The 18,429-nt window shown below is 47.5% G+C and overlaps 1 protein-coding gene across 1 annotated transcript in view; it reads right to left on the bottom strand.

Annotated features, from left to right (window-relative positions):
* Positions 1-4,120: 4,120 nt before the first annotated feature.
* nrg3a (neuregulin 3a) overlaps positions 4,121-18,429 on the bottom strand; it is a 139,579-nt gene continuing 125,270 nt past the window's right edge. Inside the window, exons 5-11 of the mRNA XM_076158769.1 lie at positions 15,200-15,223; positions 10,676-10,778; positions 10,422-10,548; positions 7,684-7,784; positions 7,411-7,596; positions 4,943-5,069; positions 4,121-4,630 (exon numbers count right to left, since the gene is read on the bottom strand). Coding sequence (XP_076014884.1) covers positions 4,121-4,630; positions 4,943-5,069; positions 7,411-7,596; positions 7,684-7,784; positions 10,422-10,548; positions 10,676-10,778; positions 15,200-15,223 — 1,178 coding nt within the window. The remainder of the gene's footprint in view (positions 4,631-4,942; positions 5,070-7,410; positions 7,597-7,683; positions 7,785-10,421; positions 10,549-10,675; positions 10,779-15,199; positions 15,224-18,429) is intronic.

Genomic DNA, 18,429 nt, shown 5'->3' with positions numbered 1-18,429 from the left:
TCAACATGTGCAAGGGATGCAACTAAACATTAAAGGGTGTAAGGAGGAGGAAACCTTAAGTTAAGTTATTAAAATAGAATGTCACACATAATACTGTGTTATTCAGCCTGTGTGTGTGTGTGTGATGCTGTGACCCTGCTGCTGCTCTATATTGATCTATTATCATCATGTAAACACTGTGACCAGACTGGAGTATAGAGTTACACAAAGGGGCGTGGCCTATATGCATGAACGCACCTGAGGGAATAGAACATTTAGACTCTGTGACATCAAAGTTAAATGTGTTGATCAAAGGGCCACCATCAGGCTGACCATGAAGCGTCCCAGAGGCCACAGAGACGCCAAGTCGCATCACATGACCCAGGAGAGCTGCACAACAAAACGGAGAAGATCAAAGAGAAGGAGGCGCATTTAAGAGCTCTGGACTGTGCCTGTAATGGTTCCAAGGGCCTTATTTTGGGCCACGTTGATCTGCTCAGCTTCCAGAGGCTGCAGGAGATCTGAGCTGAACTGCAAATTGAAATCAAAGTGTGGACTGCAGCACAAACTGGATGAAGACACTGGAGGCTGAAACACCTGGAGCCTTAAAGGAGCCAGAGGGGCGGCGGCACTTAGCTCAGCAGACATTTATACAACATTACTGCTCATAATACCACACACAAGCCTGACAAATGATTTAACATCCAGAGATCGATACTTTAAGGCAATAAACTTTTTCACTTTTCAGAGCTCAACATCAGGAGCAGTTAATCATCAAGCAGGAGGCGCCGGAGGGCAAACAGGTGGAATCATGTTATTAGAGAGAAATATTAGAGTATAAGAGGCTCACAGCAGGGGGGGCGTGTGTGTGCGTGTGTGTGCGTGTGTGTGTGTGTGTGTGTGTGTGTGTGTGTGTGTGTGTGTGCAAAGGAGGCAACACCTGCATCGCACGAACGTATGAGCTCCACACATTGACAGGACGTCTTGCCTCTCAGTTTAGCCGCTCCTCCTGAATATTCATGAGGTTGTGAAGCACTCAGGCAGCAGAGCAGCTCTTTGCTCTGGAGTTCAGTACTCCAGTGTGTGATGGAGTGTCTGGCGTCTGGCGGCCTACAGGCTTCTTCTGTATCTGATGGGATTGTGCGGCCGTTAGACTCACTGGTCTGGAATATTATTATTGATCTGAATCTGCTGGGCGTCTTTGAGCAGCGAGCGGCAGCGGGGAGCCATCGCTCAGCACTAATGACATCATCTCACTCAGACGCCTTTTCTCCCCTGTAAATGTATTTATTTATCTCTTTCACAGCGAGCAGAGGAGATTAGCTGTCCGGAAGAGTCTCTGTGATGAATGTTTGTTTGGCTGCGGAGATAAAAACGCTCTGATTTAAGACCTGGAATGAATCTTTGCTTTGCTTCAGCGACGGAAGAAAACGTCTCCATTCAGCGATACAGAGGGAAGGAAGAGACAGACATGCAGAAGAGAGCAGAGACACATCTTCATCTTCATCATCATTATCACTAAACAAGCAGCAGGAACATGTTTAACTGGAAGGCAGGAAATAGAGCAGTGTGATTGGACGAGGTGAGGGGGCGTGGCCTCTGACATGTTTAGTTTGATTCTCTCTTTAAGTTACAGTGACATAAAGACAAGTGACACTAAAGAATAATCTTTATTGAAAAACAAACACGCACACGCACACACGCACACACGCACACACACACACACACACACACACACACAGTTAGAAAATGTTTTGTACAGATCTAATAGTAATATTTTGTGATAAGCAGCATACAAACATGTTCGTTGGTGGAAAAAGTACTTTAAATCCTTCACTAAGTAAAAGTATTCAACCAACAAAGGTACAGTACAGAATTCAGTACAGTCCTGAATTCTGCTGAAGTCAGACTAAGTATCAGTCGGTCCTCACTTTGTTTACATGCAGGTTCAAACTTTGATGATTCAGCGACAGAAGAGATTTTCAAGATCATGTCAACATACTTACACTGCCGATCATCATGAGTGTGACGCCTCCTCACAGGATGGAACTCTGCTCCTCTAATCAACGTGTTCTTCCTCTTCCTCTGTCCCAGAATCGTTGCTGCAGGCCTCCAGATGAACCAGTGTCTCATCTCTGCCTGTGTGTGTGTGTGTGTGTGTGTGTGTGTGTGTGTGTGTGTGTAACACTCTGTTCAGAAAGGAAACGCTCGTCTCCTTTTTCTCTCTTTACATTTGCTCGCCCACGTGTTTGACCTCTGACCCTCGTTTGCTGGCGCAGATTCTTTCAGGTTGAAACCCAGCGAGCAAGATGTGAACACGCTAAATGAAAATAGATCAAACAGCTGAAGGCTTTGATCGGCTCCCGCTCCAACCTGACCCCACCAATCAATTTGCTGCGTTTCTGCGTTTCTCTCTCGTCTTAATTTAAATGACATGAGAAACATAAAGACGAGCAGAAATAGACTCCAGAGGCAGCGACCCTTGAGCACACGCTAAGCTCACACAGTCCTCAGTGCCACACGGGATTACACGGCTGCACGTCTGCACTCCTCAGGCCTGTGAGGCCGCATGCAAACACAGATTCACTGACGTCTCCAAATTAAGCCTGAAAACTGGAGGAAAATAAACAAAATCCATCGACGCACAGGAAGAACTTGAAGGAGGAACACAAACAACACAACAAGACAAGATGATGACTTGTTTGGCCTTGGTGGAGGTATGAGCTCCCTAGAGCCACCGTCTGCTCTGCAAATGTTTTGGTTTAAGTAACATGGACAGCAAAATTAATCAAAGTTAAAGGTTCAATAAAGAAGAAAGAATCGCCCTGAAGTCAACCTGCTGACCTCTGACCCCTCTGTATGATGTCATGTATCTATCCTATAGTAAAACTGTAGAAAGTCTTTGACCCTGACCCTCTAACATGTGTTCATGGATCCATAAGGGTCCATCAGAGACCTGCAGAGCTGAAGAGAAGAAGAACATCCACACACAGAGGAACATATAGAGTGAGTTTCATGCGTGTCACTTTGACACACGCGTGTCTCTGAATGTTTCCTGTCTGTGTTTTGTTCTTTCTGACCTGTTACAGACACTGAGAAGCTCCTGGTGATTGGATACAACAGACATTTATTTCTTGTTTTGACACCCACGGCACTCCCAAAGCTCCCAACGTTCCCAAAGTTCCCAAAGTTCCCATCAGCCCCATGAAGCAGCAGGTTCATTAGTAACCGAAAACAAAATGGATTAAAAAAACGGAAAAAGCTCCTGTGGTCCTTCTGTCTGTCCATAACGCATCTGTGCCACCGTCCTTAGGTGTGTGTGTGTGTGTGTTTGTGTGTGTGTGTGTGTGTGCCATCATCTCATTTGTAAAAAAAAAAGAAAGTAAACACACTGATTTCAGACGCTAACAAAAGCCTCTGATGTCACATCCAGCCAATCAGAGCAGGAGCTGTTTACAGTCTCATCTTCTTCTTCTTCTCTTGCGCTCGAGGTTGTAAACCTGACACGTCGGCGGCGGCGAGCGCAGGCCGCACGACCGTAACTCCCGGCTGGTCCGAGGGGTTCTGGGGGACGGACAGACTCAGGGAGGAGCGGCGGTGACGTTTGGTGAAGGAGGTGTGTGTGTGTGTGTGAAGGTCCTTCACCACCAAACGTGGAGAGGAAAAGAAAAGAAAAGTAGTTACATCATTCCTGTGTTCTTCAACTTTGCACTTGGTCACTTTTTGAATTCCATATATTTATATCCATATATATTTATATATATATTTATATATTCTTTTTACAATTAAAAACACCATGGATCTGACAGACTATTTGGTTTCTTTTGTCTAAGTAGAAGTGTTTCCTTTTGTAAATAAATGCATGTCATTTTTTTTCTTCTTCCGTTCTGTCAGTCAGTGTAAAGGCGACCAATCAGGTGGCTGCATGAGTCCATACAGGACCAATAAGGTGGCTGCATGAGTCCAAACAGGACCAATCAGGTGGCTGCATGAGTCCAAACAGGATGCATATCATCAGCATGTTAGCAGAGTCTGTCACATTACATTTTTTTTATAGTCGGCATTTTTCATTTGCGTCCCATAAACACACAAAGTGAGTCTGCAGGACGGCGTGGAGCTCAAAGTCTGGGGCTCCGCCCCCTTATTGGCCCAGGTGGCCCAGGTCTCTGTGTGACTGGGCGGGGCTAAGTAACAGCGTCTCCGTGGGGCCGCCGCAGCTCAGCGCCCCGGCTCCGCCTCCGCTCGGGTTCAGGAAGCAAACAGTTTCTCTGGCCTGTACGACTCCGCCCTCTTCCTGTTTCATGTGAGCCAGAGCCAAAGACCTGAGCTGCTCCTGCGCCTCCTCTAGCAGCAGGGCCACCTCGTCACGCCGCTGGCCCACGGCGGACGAGCAGGACGAGGAGGGGGGCGGGGCCTGGGCTCTCCCTCTCGCTCTGCCCGGTTCCTTGCAGGCTCCGCAGGTGACCGACGCGGCTAGGGGCGGGGCCGCGACGTTGGTTTGCATACAGGAGACCTCGTTGTCATGGTGACACTGGACAGACGGGATAATAGGAATGGAACAGGAGCGGAAGGGAGGAGGAGGGGAGGGGCTGTGGCGGCGTCCGGGCCTCCGCAGGCTGCGGGTGGTCGGGTTCAGAATCTGATGTTCACACTGGAAGAGAGAAACAGAAACATTTAAGTTTAATTCAACCTCAACTCCAACCTGGATACCATGGAGACGCCTGACAACAGAGCAACAGAAAGGTTTGGTCGCTCTGGCACCTCTGTCTCTATTTCAACGACATTTAAAGCCTGTGCCCGCCTCCAAAGTGCCACAGGCCAGGCAAACCACGCCCACGCTCTGGTTCACATGACAACAGGTGACAAGCGACTTATCCAGGAAGTTGAAACACTGTCAGTTATGCAACGTGATGTGACGGCGTTGGCGGGGAGGATTCATTAAGGTCACGCAGCATGAAAGCACCTTCACACGGCTGCTCCAAGGCGGCGATGACAATGAGGAGGAGGATGATGACGTCTCCATCGACGTTTGCATATGTAGGAAGGAGTCCTGTCTGGGGTCAGAGCACAGGTCTGCCTGCTCCAGGACTCTGGGGAGAGACAGACAGGAAGTTAGACTGTTAGTCTGCGGAACACGTTTTGACATGTCAAATTTTATTTTGTGTTTGTACGAAATTACAAACTCTCTACAAGCTCTGGATTTTCTACTTGATTGTGGAAAATTCTACAAATTAAAAGGAGAAGAAGTCAAAAAAAGGATTGAGGAGAGATTGCAGAGTGTCTTCCTCTGCAGACACCAAACCTCTCACACACTAGCTCCATCCTCCTGTCAATCTCATTCATATTCACCTGAATCGCCTCTCCTGGCTCACAAGGGCAACTTGTGGAATGGGAAATGTAGGAAGGTAGAACAGAACAACCTGCAGCATCGTCTCCACACGCTCACGTATGTTTATGTGCTCAAGCACACACACACACACACACACACACACACACACTGCTCTCTCTCTGAGTGGGTGGAGGAGGTGGACTCACTTTCAAAGGAAATCCCATCCTGCTTTTATCACTGCAGTATTTTCCAGCACATGAAACTCTCATTGGAAACGACAGCAGAGACTTAACAGGATCCTGCCTGCGATAACAGACGAGCTAATTCCCAAGATAACATTCACACACACACGCCGCAGGAATGTGAGCAAACGCCGGGGGAATCAAAGCGAGGGAGAGCAGAGATAAGAGAGCGGGCGTTTATCTGTCAACTCATTACACGGACACGCGTGTCATTCACATGCACCTGGTGAACGATCGGGAAGATTAGAAAGACCAGAACCCAGACTGTCCACTGAGGGGCGCTGGAGATCTACCAAGGGAGGGTAGTCCCTGTCCCTTTGCGGAGGAAGTCCCTCCTTGCTGACCCCTGGTGGAGACGTTCTGTGGAGCTTTCAGCAGAGCATCAAGCTCCCTCTACCCTCACATAGAGCTTCACAGGCCGCACGGACAGAGGCAGAGCGGCAGGACTGAGCCTCTAGTTTGAGATCCAAATCAATACAGCTCCCTTCAAATACCACATGTATTATTTGAGATGATGACTGGCATTGAGTTATACGTCAATATCGTCATGGTATCGTAGTAACAGACCAATCAAAACAAAGCGTTCAGGGCCGATGGCTTTAGATTAAAAAATGATAGAAGTTTCACAAATATACATTTTTCTTCTTCTTCCAGAATCAATAAGCTTCTCGAGGGAAACAGGAAACCGACGGCACAGATTTGCTGCCAAACAGAACAATAGAAAAGTCGCTGGTACCAGAAGGAGGAGGAAGGAGTAAAAGCTCCTCAAAACTGTGGTGAATACAGCATTAGAGTAAATACAGGTTATTGTCCTCTTTGGCTCCGCCCCCAGCTGGCTCTAATCTGATGTGTGAGGAAGCAGAGCCCTGTTGTGTCTGAACACAGAGACTCGCCTTGTTCCTGTCAGACACTTTTATCTCAACACAGCCGTAACAACAGCGGCCGCTCCGTCTCCCTGTCAGCCATTTTGGCGAGATAACGGCGGGCGACGACCTTATTTTTTACTGTATTTTTTAACTGTCATATTTTATCTGCACGCTCCTCTATCACACTCTTTTACCGCCGCTGGCTGTTATTATATATTTTTACGCTTTTTGTCTTTGTCCAAACTGCTCGCTCTGTCTCTCTATTGGGCCGCTCTGAGTTCAGATGTTGCCATAGTAACACAGTCGGTAACACTTTTGTTGTGTGTGTGTGTGTGTGTGTGTGTGTGTGTGTCGTTATGTGAAGAGCGAGTGTGCAACGCAGGTCAACATAATTAAGTACATTGACTCAAGAACAAAATTATAATATAGAGGTACGACTGAATTACAAGTACTTAGTCACTTCACACCTTAGAGACAGAGAGCCAGAGGGAGAGAGAGAGAGAAGAAGGGAGGGAGGGAGAGGGAGGGAGGGAGGGAGAGACACTGAGAGAGACAGGGACAGAGAGAGAGAGAGAGGGAGAGAGAGAGACTGAGAGAGACAGAGGGAGAGAGAGAGGGAGAGACTGAGAGAGAGAGAGAGACTGAGAGAGAGAGAGAGAGAGAGAGAGAGAGACTGAGAGAGAGAGAGAGAGAGAGAGGGAGAGAGAGAGAGACTGAGAGAGACAGAGGGAGAGAGACAGAAACAGAGACAGACAGAGGGAGAGAGACCGAAAGAGAGAGAGAGAGAGAGACAGAAACAGAGAGAGACAGAGACTGATTGTGATTTTTGTGATTTTGACGTTTGCGGCTCTAAACAGATGAGTTCTCTGCCAAACATCGTGGAGGAGACAAAAGCAAACATTTTTTTCTCTTTCTGCCAAACTTCTACCTTTTATATTTATGCCAATAAAAAAAAGCGATCTCAGTTTGATCTGGACATGAAAACTCTCCTCACCCTCTTTGTGCCTCAGCCTCTTTCTCAGACGACTCCACCTCCTGAAGGTGTTGGTAGGCGGGGCCTGAATACTTGGATCCTCCAATCGGATTCAGCCTTCCTCTGGGTATGGGTGGAGTCCTGCGAGGAACCGACCAATGGAGTGATCCGGCTCTCTGGTCCGGACTGTGGGACAACGAACTGATTCTACAAACAAAGAAGAAGATAGTTATAGACAGACAGACAGGCAGGCAGGCAGGCAGGCAGACAGGCAGGCAGACAGGCAGGCTCTACCTGTTATTCTTGGCTGAGCCTCGGCAGCTGTTGGTGTTGCAGCGAGGGAACCTGGCCTCACAAACGTCTTCCTCACGGGATGAAGATGTTCTCTTACAGTACTGCAGCAACAGACAACGACAGCAACTTGTGTTACTACACGTATGTGCACAAGAGCATCATACATAATAACACACAAGCTGCACATGCTGCCCCCTTGTGGCAGTGCTGTGTTATGCAGCTGCAGTCTTGGGTTCTCGTGTCGCCTCATGTCGCTAATCGTTATGCGACACGGGCAGAAATCCATCTGTACGCTGCAGCGCCCCTGCTGGCCGGGAGCTGAAACACAGACGGTTTGTCTCTACGTCTGTGAAAGGTTTCAGATGAATTACAAAGGTCTGCAGGAGAACATGAGCCTCTTCTTCACACTGGGACTCCTGCTGTACATCTTTACATCAGCTTTATTCCTGTAAATCCCAGTTCAGTCCCTCTCATCTGAGCCTATCCTCCAGCCGCTCCTTGTTCTCCTGCCTGTGTTTCTCCTGACAGGACTTCTCAATCAGCTGTGTGAGCCACTGCGTTCATCTGCATCTCTAGAGGCAAACAAAGCTCCTCTTTGATCCGCTCGCCACGCTGCGCTCGCCAACGCGGCAAACATGTTAGAACGCCACAACCTGTTTCACGCTTCACACGCTGAAAGGCTGCTGGTTTGATTCCCACACTGACTTACATGTGTTCTGTCAGGGACACTTTGCTCTCCTGGGTTAACTAAAGTGTCGTCTACACAATATCGCCTTAGCATCTGAAACATGATGGACGACAGAACCATTTCATGCTCTATGAGGGATGACTGATAAGTTCTGAGCCCAGAATAGAAACCCTCCCCTAGAGGCCAAATTAAATCTTACACATAAATATACACAGGGCCTCTGTGACGTAGATTTGTAATCAGAAAGTTCAGGTTCTCTGTAAAAAAAAAAAAATAGTATTGAATGCTGAGTGACAGAAGGAGCTCGATATCAGATGAATGCAGAGCTGAAAGGGTTAAAGCAGAGAGAGCGTGTGTCCTATTACACATAGTTGTGTTGAGGTGGTTAAGCTGTGACAGGCTGACCTGTAATAAAGCTGTCCCAGTGTGTGTGTGTGTGGTTTGCTCTGGGTGCTGGAGGACAGAACATAAAGCGCCTCGTGTGTCACAGAGCCCAATCCTCTGTTTACACACGTCGTCAATATGATTTCCTGTTTTCCTGCACAGCTACAGGCCAGCAAGCTCTGCGCTATATCTCCATAAACGTGTGCGCACGCGATGGGAAAAAGCAATTGTGCCTCTGACAGCGACTTCATATGAGCGTGGACGTTTGTGCTGCAAAGGGAGCGTGTAATGGCGTATATTAATGGACTGTGTGTGTGTGTGTGTGTGTGTGTGTGTGTGTGTGTGTGTGTGTTTGTGTGTGTGTGTGTGAGAGAGTAATAGATGTTGTAATCTCAGAGATAGGGACCATCGTACAGCGTCCGGCTCTGAGGGCTTATTCTTTCTCTGACAGACTCTCTCCTCCGCAGGGAAGCAAGAGATGATTTTTATGATTTGTGCAGAGGCGACTGCATCAATAACAGAGCGCTACAGCATTATGAGCACACACACACACACACACACACACACACACACACACACACACACACACACGCACACACACATACACACACACACACACACACAGAGCTGTTTTAACGCAGAGTTCATGAGTTTCTCTTTTGAGCCTAAAGGAGTTTAATTCTTCCACTCAGATGTTTGATCCATGTGAACGGATCACATCAGAGTTTCCTTCAGATCTCATCTGGGCTCCGTTCACTGAGTCATAACTCAGGAAGGTTGGGAGCTTCTGCGTGTGATCGTGCCTGTATCATCTTTACCTTCTGGTTCTGGGACAAAGACAAACAAAACGTCATCAATATGATGAAAACTGAAGCCTGGTCAGACGTGTCCGGAGGCCTCAGGGTGCTGGGACTCCCTGTAGGGTGCTGGGACTCCCTGTAGGGTGCTGGGACTCCCTCTCTTGTCTCGCCGTACAGTTGAAAATGAACTTAGGTTCACCTCCATCTTTGATAATGGATTCTTCATATGAATTAATAAAGTTTCCTGTTTGTGTGTGTGTGTGCGTGTGTGTGTGTGCGTGTGTGTTACTCCCCTGCAGACAGATCAATGTCATGAGGACGCGTAGGCAGAAAAATAAACAAGACTCATTTGCATAAACCCCTGAATGCTAGAGGGAAAATTAAGTAAATAAACATGAGGAGATTTAAAGCTAAATGTGTTCAGTAAAGACGCTGAAGGTTCTGTTTGATTCTCTTCTGTTCTTCTCTTCTAGTTCATGTTTCTTTACATCGTTTGCTTCTTTGTTTTATATTTCATCCATTTAGTTTTTCTGCTGTATGGTTGATCAAACATGTATGAGAAGCTACAGGGCAGAGATGATTGATGTGAGCACCCAAGACCACTGGGGGGCGACAGAGGGCCCAGATTCAGGACTTCATCGGTACGGAAAGGCTTTAATTCTTAAAAATGTACATTTTGACATTTTACAAGCTTTCTAAAGCTGCGGTTCTCAAACTGTGGTTCGTGCACCTCTGGAGGTACTTGAAGGGCCCCTGGTGCCAGATGACTCAGGTCTAGATCAGGTCTAAGTCAGGTCTAAGTCAGGCCTGTGTCAGGTCTACGTCCTCATCTGTATGAATGTGTGTGTGTGTGTGTGTTTTTTCACCTCATGCATCTGCAGGCTGTTGTTGGCCGTCCTCGCCTTGGTCTCCAGTGCATGATGGGAGTTGGCGGCGTAGTTTTTCAGGATGCGGCTCTCCTTCAGGTGGGCCTGCAGCTTCTCTCTGCGCCGCCTACAGGCAGAAGAAGAGAGCGCTGCAGCATTGAGCTCACCTCTTCATATGAGTCAAAGCTCTGTACGCTTCTGTCTGTGTATGCATGTGTGTGTGTGTGTGTGAGTGTGTGTCTGTATGCTCTCACTTGTTGCGGTAGTACAGGGCCATGCACAGGGTGCCAAGGAGACTGATTGCCATGGCGATGGAGGTGATTGACAGCACCTGTCTCTTGTACACATCTTTGCTCTCTGCAGGGAAAAAAAACAGAAGATAGAATCATGAAACACACACACACACACAAACACACACACACACACAAACACACACACACGTGCATCTGTCAGTGTGTGTGTGTGTCTGCGTACATTTCTCTGTCAGAGGTCAAGATATCAGTCTGTAACTAAGCTTCTCTCTCCATGTAGAGGGGCTTCAGAGGCTCTAACACGTGTTCATGGATCCATCAGGGTCCTCTTCTTCTTCCTCTTCCTCTCCTCTATTCCTGTTATGTGTCCTTCCCTTTCTTCTTCAGCTGATCTGAGACCATGAAGGATCACCAAAGGTAAAGTCACTGAATCACTCTTCTTCATAGTGACTTTGTACAGATGAGCTCTAACAGCGTTCTCCATTAACCATTACATCACCACAGTGTGTTTACAGTCCAGCAGTCTCTCACTTTGGTCCGTAGTGAGCTTTGTCTCAATCTGTCAGGTGTAACACCTAAACACCTGGTGTCATCTGCCTGCTTCTCCACCTCATCCAAGGTCTGAGCGCCGCTAAATAAAAACTGATTGATTGGCTATTAACGCATCTGAAGGCGACTATGATTCACTTATTCGTAGCGAAGCAGACAGCTTCCATTTTTCTCCACTAATGGCGTCCGTAGGTTCCATAACTCTTCCTGTCTCCATGTGCTCAGGCTCCATTACGAGAGGCATCTATTCACCGGCACTTTGTGTCTATCAGAGCGTCGCTCTATAACACCCAGTGAAGGGCGACTCGCTCCCCAAGTATCAAGCCGATCCAAATGTGTACATCTACTTATCACGCAGGATTCAGTCAGAACGTTGAGATTATGTCACGCCGTTTCCAAAACTAATCCACGTGTTTGTGGTCAAACCGAAGCGAGTTTGGCACGTGGAGTCCAGCGCTGCCATTGGCACTGTGATTGGTTGATGCCTGGTGCAGGTCTGGCTCGACCAGTCGCACTGGGACTAATAACTCTGAGCCCCGGACCAGATGTGGGCCACGGGCCACAGTCTTCCCAACCTATAGTCAAGCATCAAATGTTAAGATTGTTTCAGTCTGCACGATGCCTTTGTTTTTGATGCTCACACACACACCCAGACACACACCCAGACACACACACACACACACACACACACACACACACACACACACACAGACACACACACACACACAGACACACACACACTCAGGTATGTGTGCAGTGAGGCGTGTGTGCATGCAGCGAGCTCCACCATAAATATTCTGCCAAGGTCAAGGAGCGTTTCACCCCCCCGCCCCCCGGCCCCCCGTCCTTGTTTGGACACACCTACTGTATGCAGAAACACGCTCTTCAAGTGAATAAATCATACGTGTCCACAGAGCGAAAACACGTCGGCGTTCCATCTGTGGGGTCGCCAGGTCACGTTTTCTATTTATTTCCAGTGAAAAGCTCCGTCTGATTTACAGCCGCAACACAGCAAAACATGATTAATAATTGAAGCTGCAGGTGGCGCTGACAGCACCACACACACACACACACACACACACACACACACACACACACACACACACACACACACACAGAGGGGATGAAGTACTCATCCGTCCGCAGTATCTAATTATACTCCGGACAGGCTGGACTTTCATTCTAATGCATTTTGTGTCATTTTTATACGAGCGCACAAAACCCTGCCAAATAGATCAATAAGGAAAGGATTTCCTCATAAAAAAGCTTAAATTCTGTTCTGTAAGTTCAGACGAGGGAACGAGGGAGCTTTTGTTTTTATAGCTTTTGTGTTTTCTCTCAGTAAATCCAATCTTTCCTCATAAAGTTAAAGAGACATTTCGTTGGAGCGTCTCCATCCTCCTGATGACCAACACCTTCCTCTTTAACACCACCTTCCTGCTGAGCCCGAGTGGAGCTTGGTTCCAGACCCCGCGGCTCTGTGCAGCTTTGCTCCCGCTGATCTCTTAGAAAGACAAAAACACCTTTGACTCCAAAGACGGAAACTGAAAATCAAGACGTTTGTAAGAATCCATGGAGGCGAAGCTGCTGTAACGGCTGGGCCTGACATTGATTTACACGCAGGCAGAAACTCCTCCCGTCGGAGCTCAGTGAGCTCTAATGGAAAGCAAATATTGACACATGACCGATTCTCTCGTTTGCTGAACGGTATTAAAAATGAATAGCGGCTGAAGTCTGGGATCTGGGGCGTATTTGCCTTGATGAAGAGTGAAGATGATTCTCCTCCATGTTTGAGGAGTTGGGATGGTTTCTTTAAAAATGTATGATGCTACAATTATGAATGAGCTGTTAAGAAATGTCATCAGCAACATAATCCAAGAATCACAATGTTAATGTGATTAATCATGTTTGGATTATCGCAATGTCAGAAGATAAAGTCAATATGGAAAGAGGGCCTTAGCTGAGGTGACAACAGAAGAGCGTAGGAGGCTGAGCCTGACTCATCCAGAGGATACTGAGGCACAAGCTCATACTGGAGAGCAGCCTTGGCTCATTCTGTGCAGCAGTGCATTCTGGGACATTGTAGTGGAGACAAACTTCACAGGGAGTCTGAGGCTGCAAGGTTTCAGTCCCAGCCGATGTTCCAAACACTGATAGTATTGTTAACTTTGACCTTTGATTCACTGAGTACTGTCACTTCAGCTCATTCATGACTCAGGCTGATTGACTTCCAGCTGTGGACATTTTGGAAAGCAGGAGTTTTTCTTTTCTCTGCTGCAGGAAAAACAGCAGCAGCCTCTTTTTCTTTTGTTCAAATGAACAAAAGCTTTTTCAGGAAAACTTGCTGAGACGTTGCAAACGTGTCAGAGACAGATGAAGCTTCTCGCATGTTTCCCATTTATATTCACGCAGACCTTCTCTGCCCCGGCAACACCGCCCAGCCTCGCTCAGCCTCACTCAGCCTCAGCCTGGCTCTCCCTGCTAAGCCTCGCTCTCCTTGCTCAGCCTGGCTCTCCCTGCTCACGGCTCCCCTACCAGCTCTGTGGCTCCAAACGGCAATTTTAAGACATGATTTTCAGGAAAGATCCATCTGTGTGTTTGTCTCATTGAGTAGACGTTCTTCTTCTCTTCAGGTCTGTGATGGACCCCAATGGATCCAGGTTTTAGAGCCTCTGAAGCTCCTCTATCCTAGACTAGAGGAACGTCTCGCTGTCACATTCATGGTCACTGCATCTTTCAACATGTCCACCAGGGGGCAGCATTATATCAGTACCTGTAAGCTTGAACACACAAATGAACTACATGTGTTGTGTGTGGTCCTGTGTATTAGTGAGTACATTTATTCAAATATTGCATTTTATTACAACTTTGATGTATTAGTGCTTCACTTGTATTTACAATTTTCGTATTCCTTTGCTGCATCTTATGAAGACATTTGGCTTTAATCCAAAGGCAGATTTGTATAAATTTTTACTTGATATTAGAAAGTTTAACTAAATTACCGACCAATTACTTTTTTCAGTGAAATTAGAGGAACTAAAAACAAAACAGCGTGATGTTCAGGAGCATTTCTCACTGCAACACGGAGCCAACAACACACACACACACACACACACACACACACACACACACACACACACACACACACACACACACACACACACACACACACACACACACACACACAGGCTAATGAGGAACACATTTGCCAGCATCACAGAGTCTCTGACTGTAGCCTGTCTCTGTTCTCACTGTTTCCACGGAGACTGCAGCACATTGGTATTCTGCGGAGACGTTTCATAAGTAACTGTGTGTGTGTGTGTGTTTGTGTGTGTGTGTGTGTGCAAAAAGAGACATTTGGATTGAAAAGTTCTGAGCCCGTCAGAGTCAGACTTCCGTGACGCGAGCCTTCCTGAGGTCGTCTCTCAGTCAGCACTGTCTGCTCTGAAGCCTGGGGGACGTGCTGCGTTTATGGACTCTGGACCGGTCTGCAGCCCCCCCACTCACCTCATTTGCCCCCGCAGACTTTCACCTCTTTCCAAACAAAAAGCCTTTAGAAATGAAGATGATGTCATATCAGCCCTGGAGAATGTTTTGGGTCAAATCCATCCAGCAGCAGTGTGAAGATAAATAATCCAGATGAGGAACATCTGTCTGTGCTCATCCATCACCTGTGAGCGCCTTTCAGTCTGACTGATATCTAACTGAACGTTTGTCAAGGTTTTCTGCTGAACAACACAAACAGTGTCCCAAGTGTCCAAAAATAAATGATTGCAACAATTCCCCTGACAGGCTCAGAACTTATCAATCAGCATCTGCAACTGTCTGTAAAATGTCGACTGTCATCCCACAACTGTGATGTGACGGGACGCAGCATCGGGTCAGGTCACGAGCAGAGACAGTGATAATGCAACATGATCACCATCATCATCATCATCATCATCATTACACAGATACAGACAAGAAAAGATGGCTTACCCATAAACTCGATGCCCAGGTGATCTGAGTGAGAGAGAGAGAGAGAAAGAGAGAGAAAGGGAGAGAGAGAGAGAGAGAGAGAGAGAGAGAGAGAGAGAGAGAGAGAGAGAGAGAGAGAGACAGCAGGTTATTATTAGGAACAGTGTGCGTTTGCTTTGTGTCACAGCTGATAATCAGATTGTCAGTGTTGGTTTGTTTGTTGCTGTGTCAGCCTTTTATCTGCTGTCAGGTAAAATGGGGTCACAAACTGCTGTCACTTCCCTTCAGGTCAGATCCTCCACATGTGCTTCAGATGAGGCAAAGGTAAGGGAAGGGAAAAGACAGAGAGAGAGAGAAAATGCAACCCAATCCACAGCTGCATCATCACAGAGGCGAGGGTCTGAGCCTGGCCACCGCACGGCAGTGCTACAGCTTCATAGCTTAAAGCTTTCTTGTGAAAGCTTCATAGCACCTGTGTTCATATATAATGTGGATCTATAGAAATCCTGGCTTTGTGGAGCGGCATCATTCCCAAACATCTCCAACCTGCATTCCTCACTGCAGTGCTGCACCTGTGTGTGTGTGTGTGTGTGTGTGTGTGTGGTATACATGTGGCCTCATAGCTGTAAACTCATTTCATTATGAAGAGTGTTCCTGTGTTTTAAGAGTGAGTTTGTGATCCAGGAGCGGCACTCCGGGGGCCGGAGTGCTGGAGGATAATGGGAGTGAGTGTCTGCCTGTCTGCCGGGTCACTGCCAGCGCCTCCGTCTGATCTCTGCTGCTCTTTCTAACGTGAACATCTCCGTCCAATCTGCCCTTTATCTTATCGGGCCGTGTTGGCGTGGATGTAAGCGGATCATTTTTCACTTTATGGCCGACCTGCAGACCTCGCCGACAGCTCCGCTCGTGCCCTCGGAAAGGTCGAGGCGTCCGGCGGTGAGGAGACGAGCGAGATAACCGTCGGCGTGACAGCAGAGAGATTCAACACGGAGAAATCCACCTTCAGATGGAGTTTGGTTCCGTCACACAAACCATGAATCCATCCTGAGTGTGTGTGTGTGTGGGTGTAAATCCACTCCACATTAGTTTTCATGTCACAGCAGGAAATGCAAAGAATCAAAGCACATTTCAGCCTCTGAGGTCTGGCTTTGCTTCTTTCCTTCACACACACACACACACACACACACACACACACACACGCACGCACGTCTACCTCCAGCCGACACACTCACACTCAGATTGTAGCTTCTTACCAAACAAAGACACAGTTTCACTCAGTGTGTTCTTCTTTCAAATGAAGTTCTTACTAATGACACTCCTCCACATAGAGCAGTCGTTGCTCTGCACTGGCCCGGTGACTGTGATGCTCGTAAACGATGGCAGCGCCGTCACACCGCATCGTTTACACTAATTAGAAAATGCGGCGTGGTGACGAGACGCCGTTCAGACGCTGCTGATGCTGTTCAGTTTGAAAACCGTGGCGATGTCACAAGCGATGGATGCTGGCAGCTCTGGGCGTAGAGATACAGAGTAGCCCAGTGATGTGAATCAGAACGAGCGTCTGTTAACAAATCCAGAGTCGTTATTAAGGAAACAGTTACAGAGCGCCGTGTGATAAACCCCGCCTGAACCCAGAGCTGATGACACTTAGGCTGTGTGATGAGCGATGACAGAAGTGATACCAGAGACAGAAACTCTTCTTTCCCAGGAGCTCCATGTGAAGGGCGGCGCACTAAAGCTGCCAGGGTTTGGGATCGCATCAGCTGAGGAGCTTCATGACACAGGAATCTGAGGAAGAGGAGGCTCACTGTGGTGCTCTGCCATGTGAAGAGACTCAAGAGACAGAGACACATGTGTCCCAGCATGGATCCATAAGGTCGTCCAGAGGTCAAACCCTGCTGAGTGGCGCTTTATCCACTGTATGAACGTCACTGGACAGGTTAAAGGTAATGGAGCTGATTTAGTGCTGTGTTTGACTTCATGATGCACAGTTTCATCCCAGAAGTCTCCACGTTATGTACAAACATTTGGTGGTGACGTCCAGACTTCAGGACTTGAAGAGGAAGAATTCCCCACAGAGCTGCAGGATGAGGAAGGACTGCATCATGTAGAGATGTGATGCTCTGTGTGAGGACCCAGCACAGAGCTGGCAGCCTTCAGAGAGGAGGAGGAGGAGGAAGAAGCAGAGTGGCACCACGTGCAGCTTTGATGAGAGTGGATATGGAGGTGAGGCAACACACAGCGTCTGTCTACATCAAACACCTGTGGCAGATGTTCCAGGTGTGCATCCATAAACATATAGAGGGGTTTCAGCAGTGAGATCACTTCATCCTGTGTCCACTCTCTGTAACTAAAGCAGTCTGCATGTTTACACACATGCTAAGACTGCTGGGGAAGCTACTTTGAAGTAGTACCTTTCCAAGCTACAAGCTACTCATCATTTAACCAGTGGCTAAGCTATGGACAAGCTGGGCTCTTAATAAAGTAGTTAGCTACACCACGAGCCCGTGAAGAAGCAACTGAGCGGTTCATTACTTGTCAGCTTTGCTAGATGAAGCAGCTTTGCCTATTTTTAGTGACAGGACATGAAGATGTGATGTGTTCAAACTGCGGATGTAGCTAGCTAGTGGGTGAAGCGCTGCTACATGTTGTCAGCTGCCTGGATGTTATCCCGTCCATGCAGCTCTATGCGCTGCTCTGTCTCCTCCATTATTCAGGTCACTCGTCTGAGTTTGTGTCCTGCAGTCTGACAGATTAATAAGTGTGTGCATACCACAGGCGTGTGTTTAAGGATCCCAGAGCATCTGTTTGTAAATGCCAGTCTGCTGAATCTGAATGTCATCTTTCACTGACCTCTTTCATTATTTCATCATTTGTTCTCCCCATCGTCTCCCCCTTTGTTTTAACTCACAGTCGTTACTATAGCAACCAGGTATCTTTATCCTCTGACCCGACAGCGTCTCTTTGATCTGAGCTGTCGGATCAGAGCCCATAAATCAAACCGTCCAAACACGGGGCCCACACACACACACACACACACACACACACACACACACACACACACACACACACACACACACACACACACACACATACACACACACACACACCTGAGCTCATATCAGATTGATCATTGATGCATCATGATTTAGCAGTGAAGCATCTGATTGTTTTCACTGATGATGCTTTCAGGTTGAATCCCACTGAGTGTGAATCCAGGTTGGATCCCTCTTCCTCATCTTCCAGGCTGA

Source organism: Genypterus blacodes, unplaced genomic scaffold (genome assembly GCF_046128005.1).
Source record: "Genypterus blacodes isolate CSIRO-AG114 ecotype Tasmania unplaced genomic scaffold, CSIRO-AGI_Gbla_v1 ptg000086l_1, whole genome shotgun sequence".
Lineage (NCBI taxonomy): Eukaryota > Metazoa > Chordata > Actinopteri > Ophidiiformes > Ophidiidae > Genypterus > Genypterus blacodes.
Note: the sequence above shows the minus strand (reverse complement) of the source record. Positions and strands in the feature narration are given on the sequence as shown.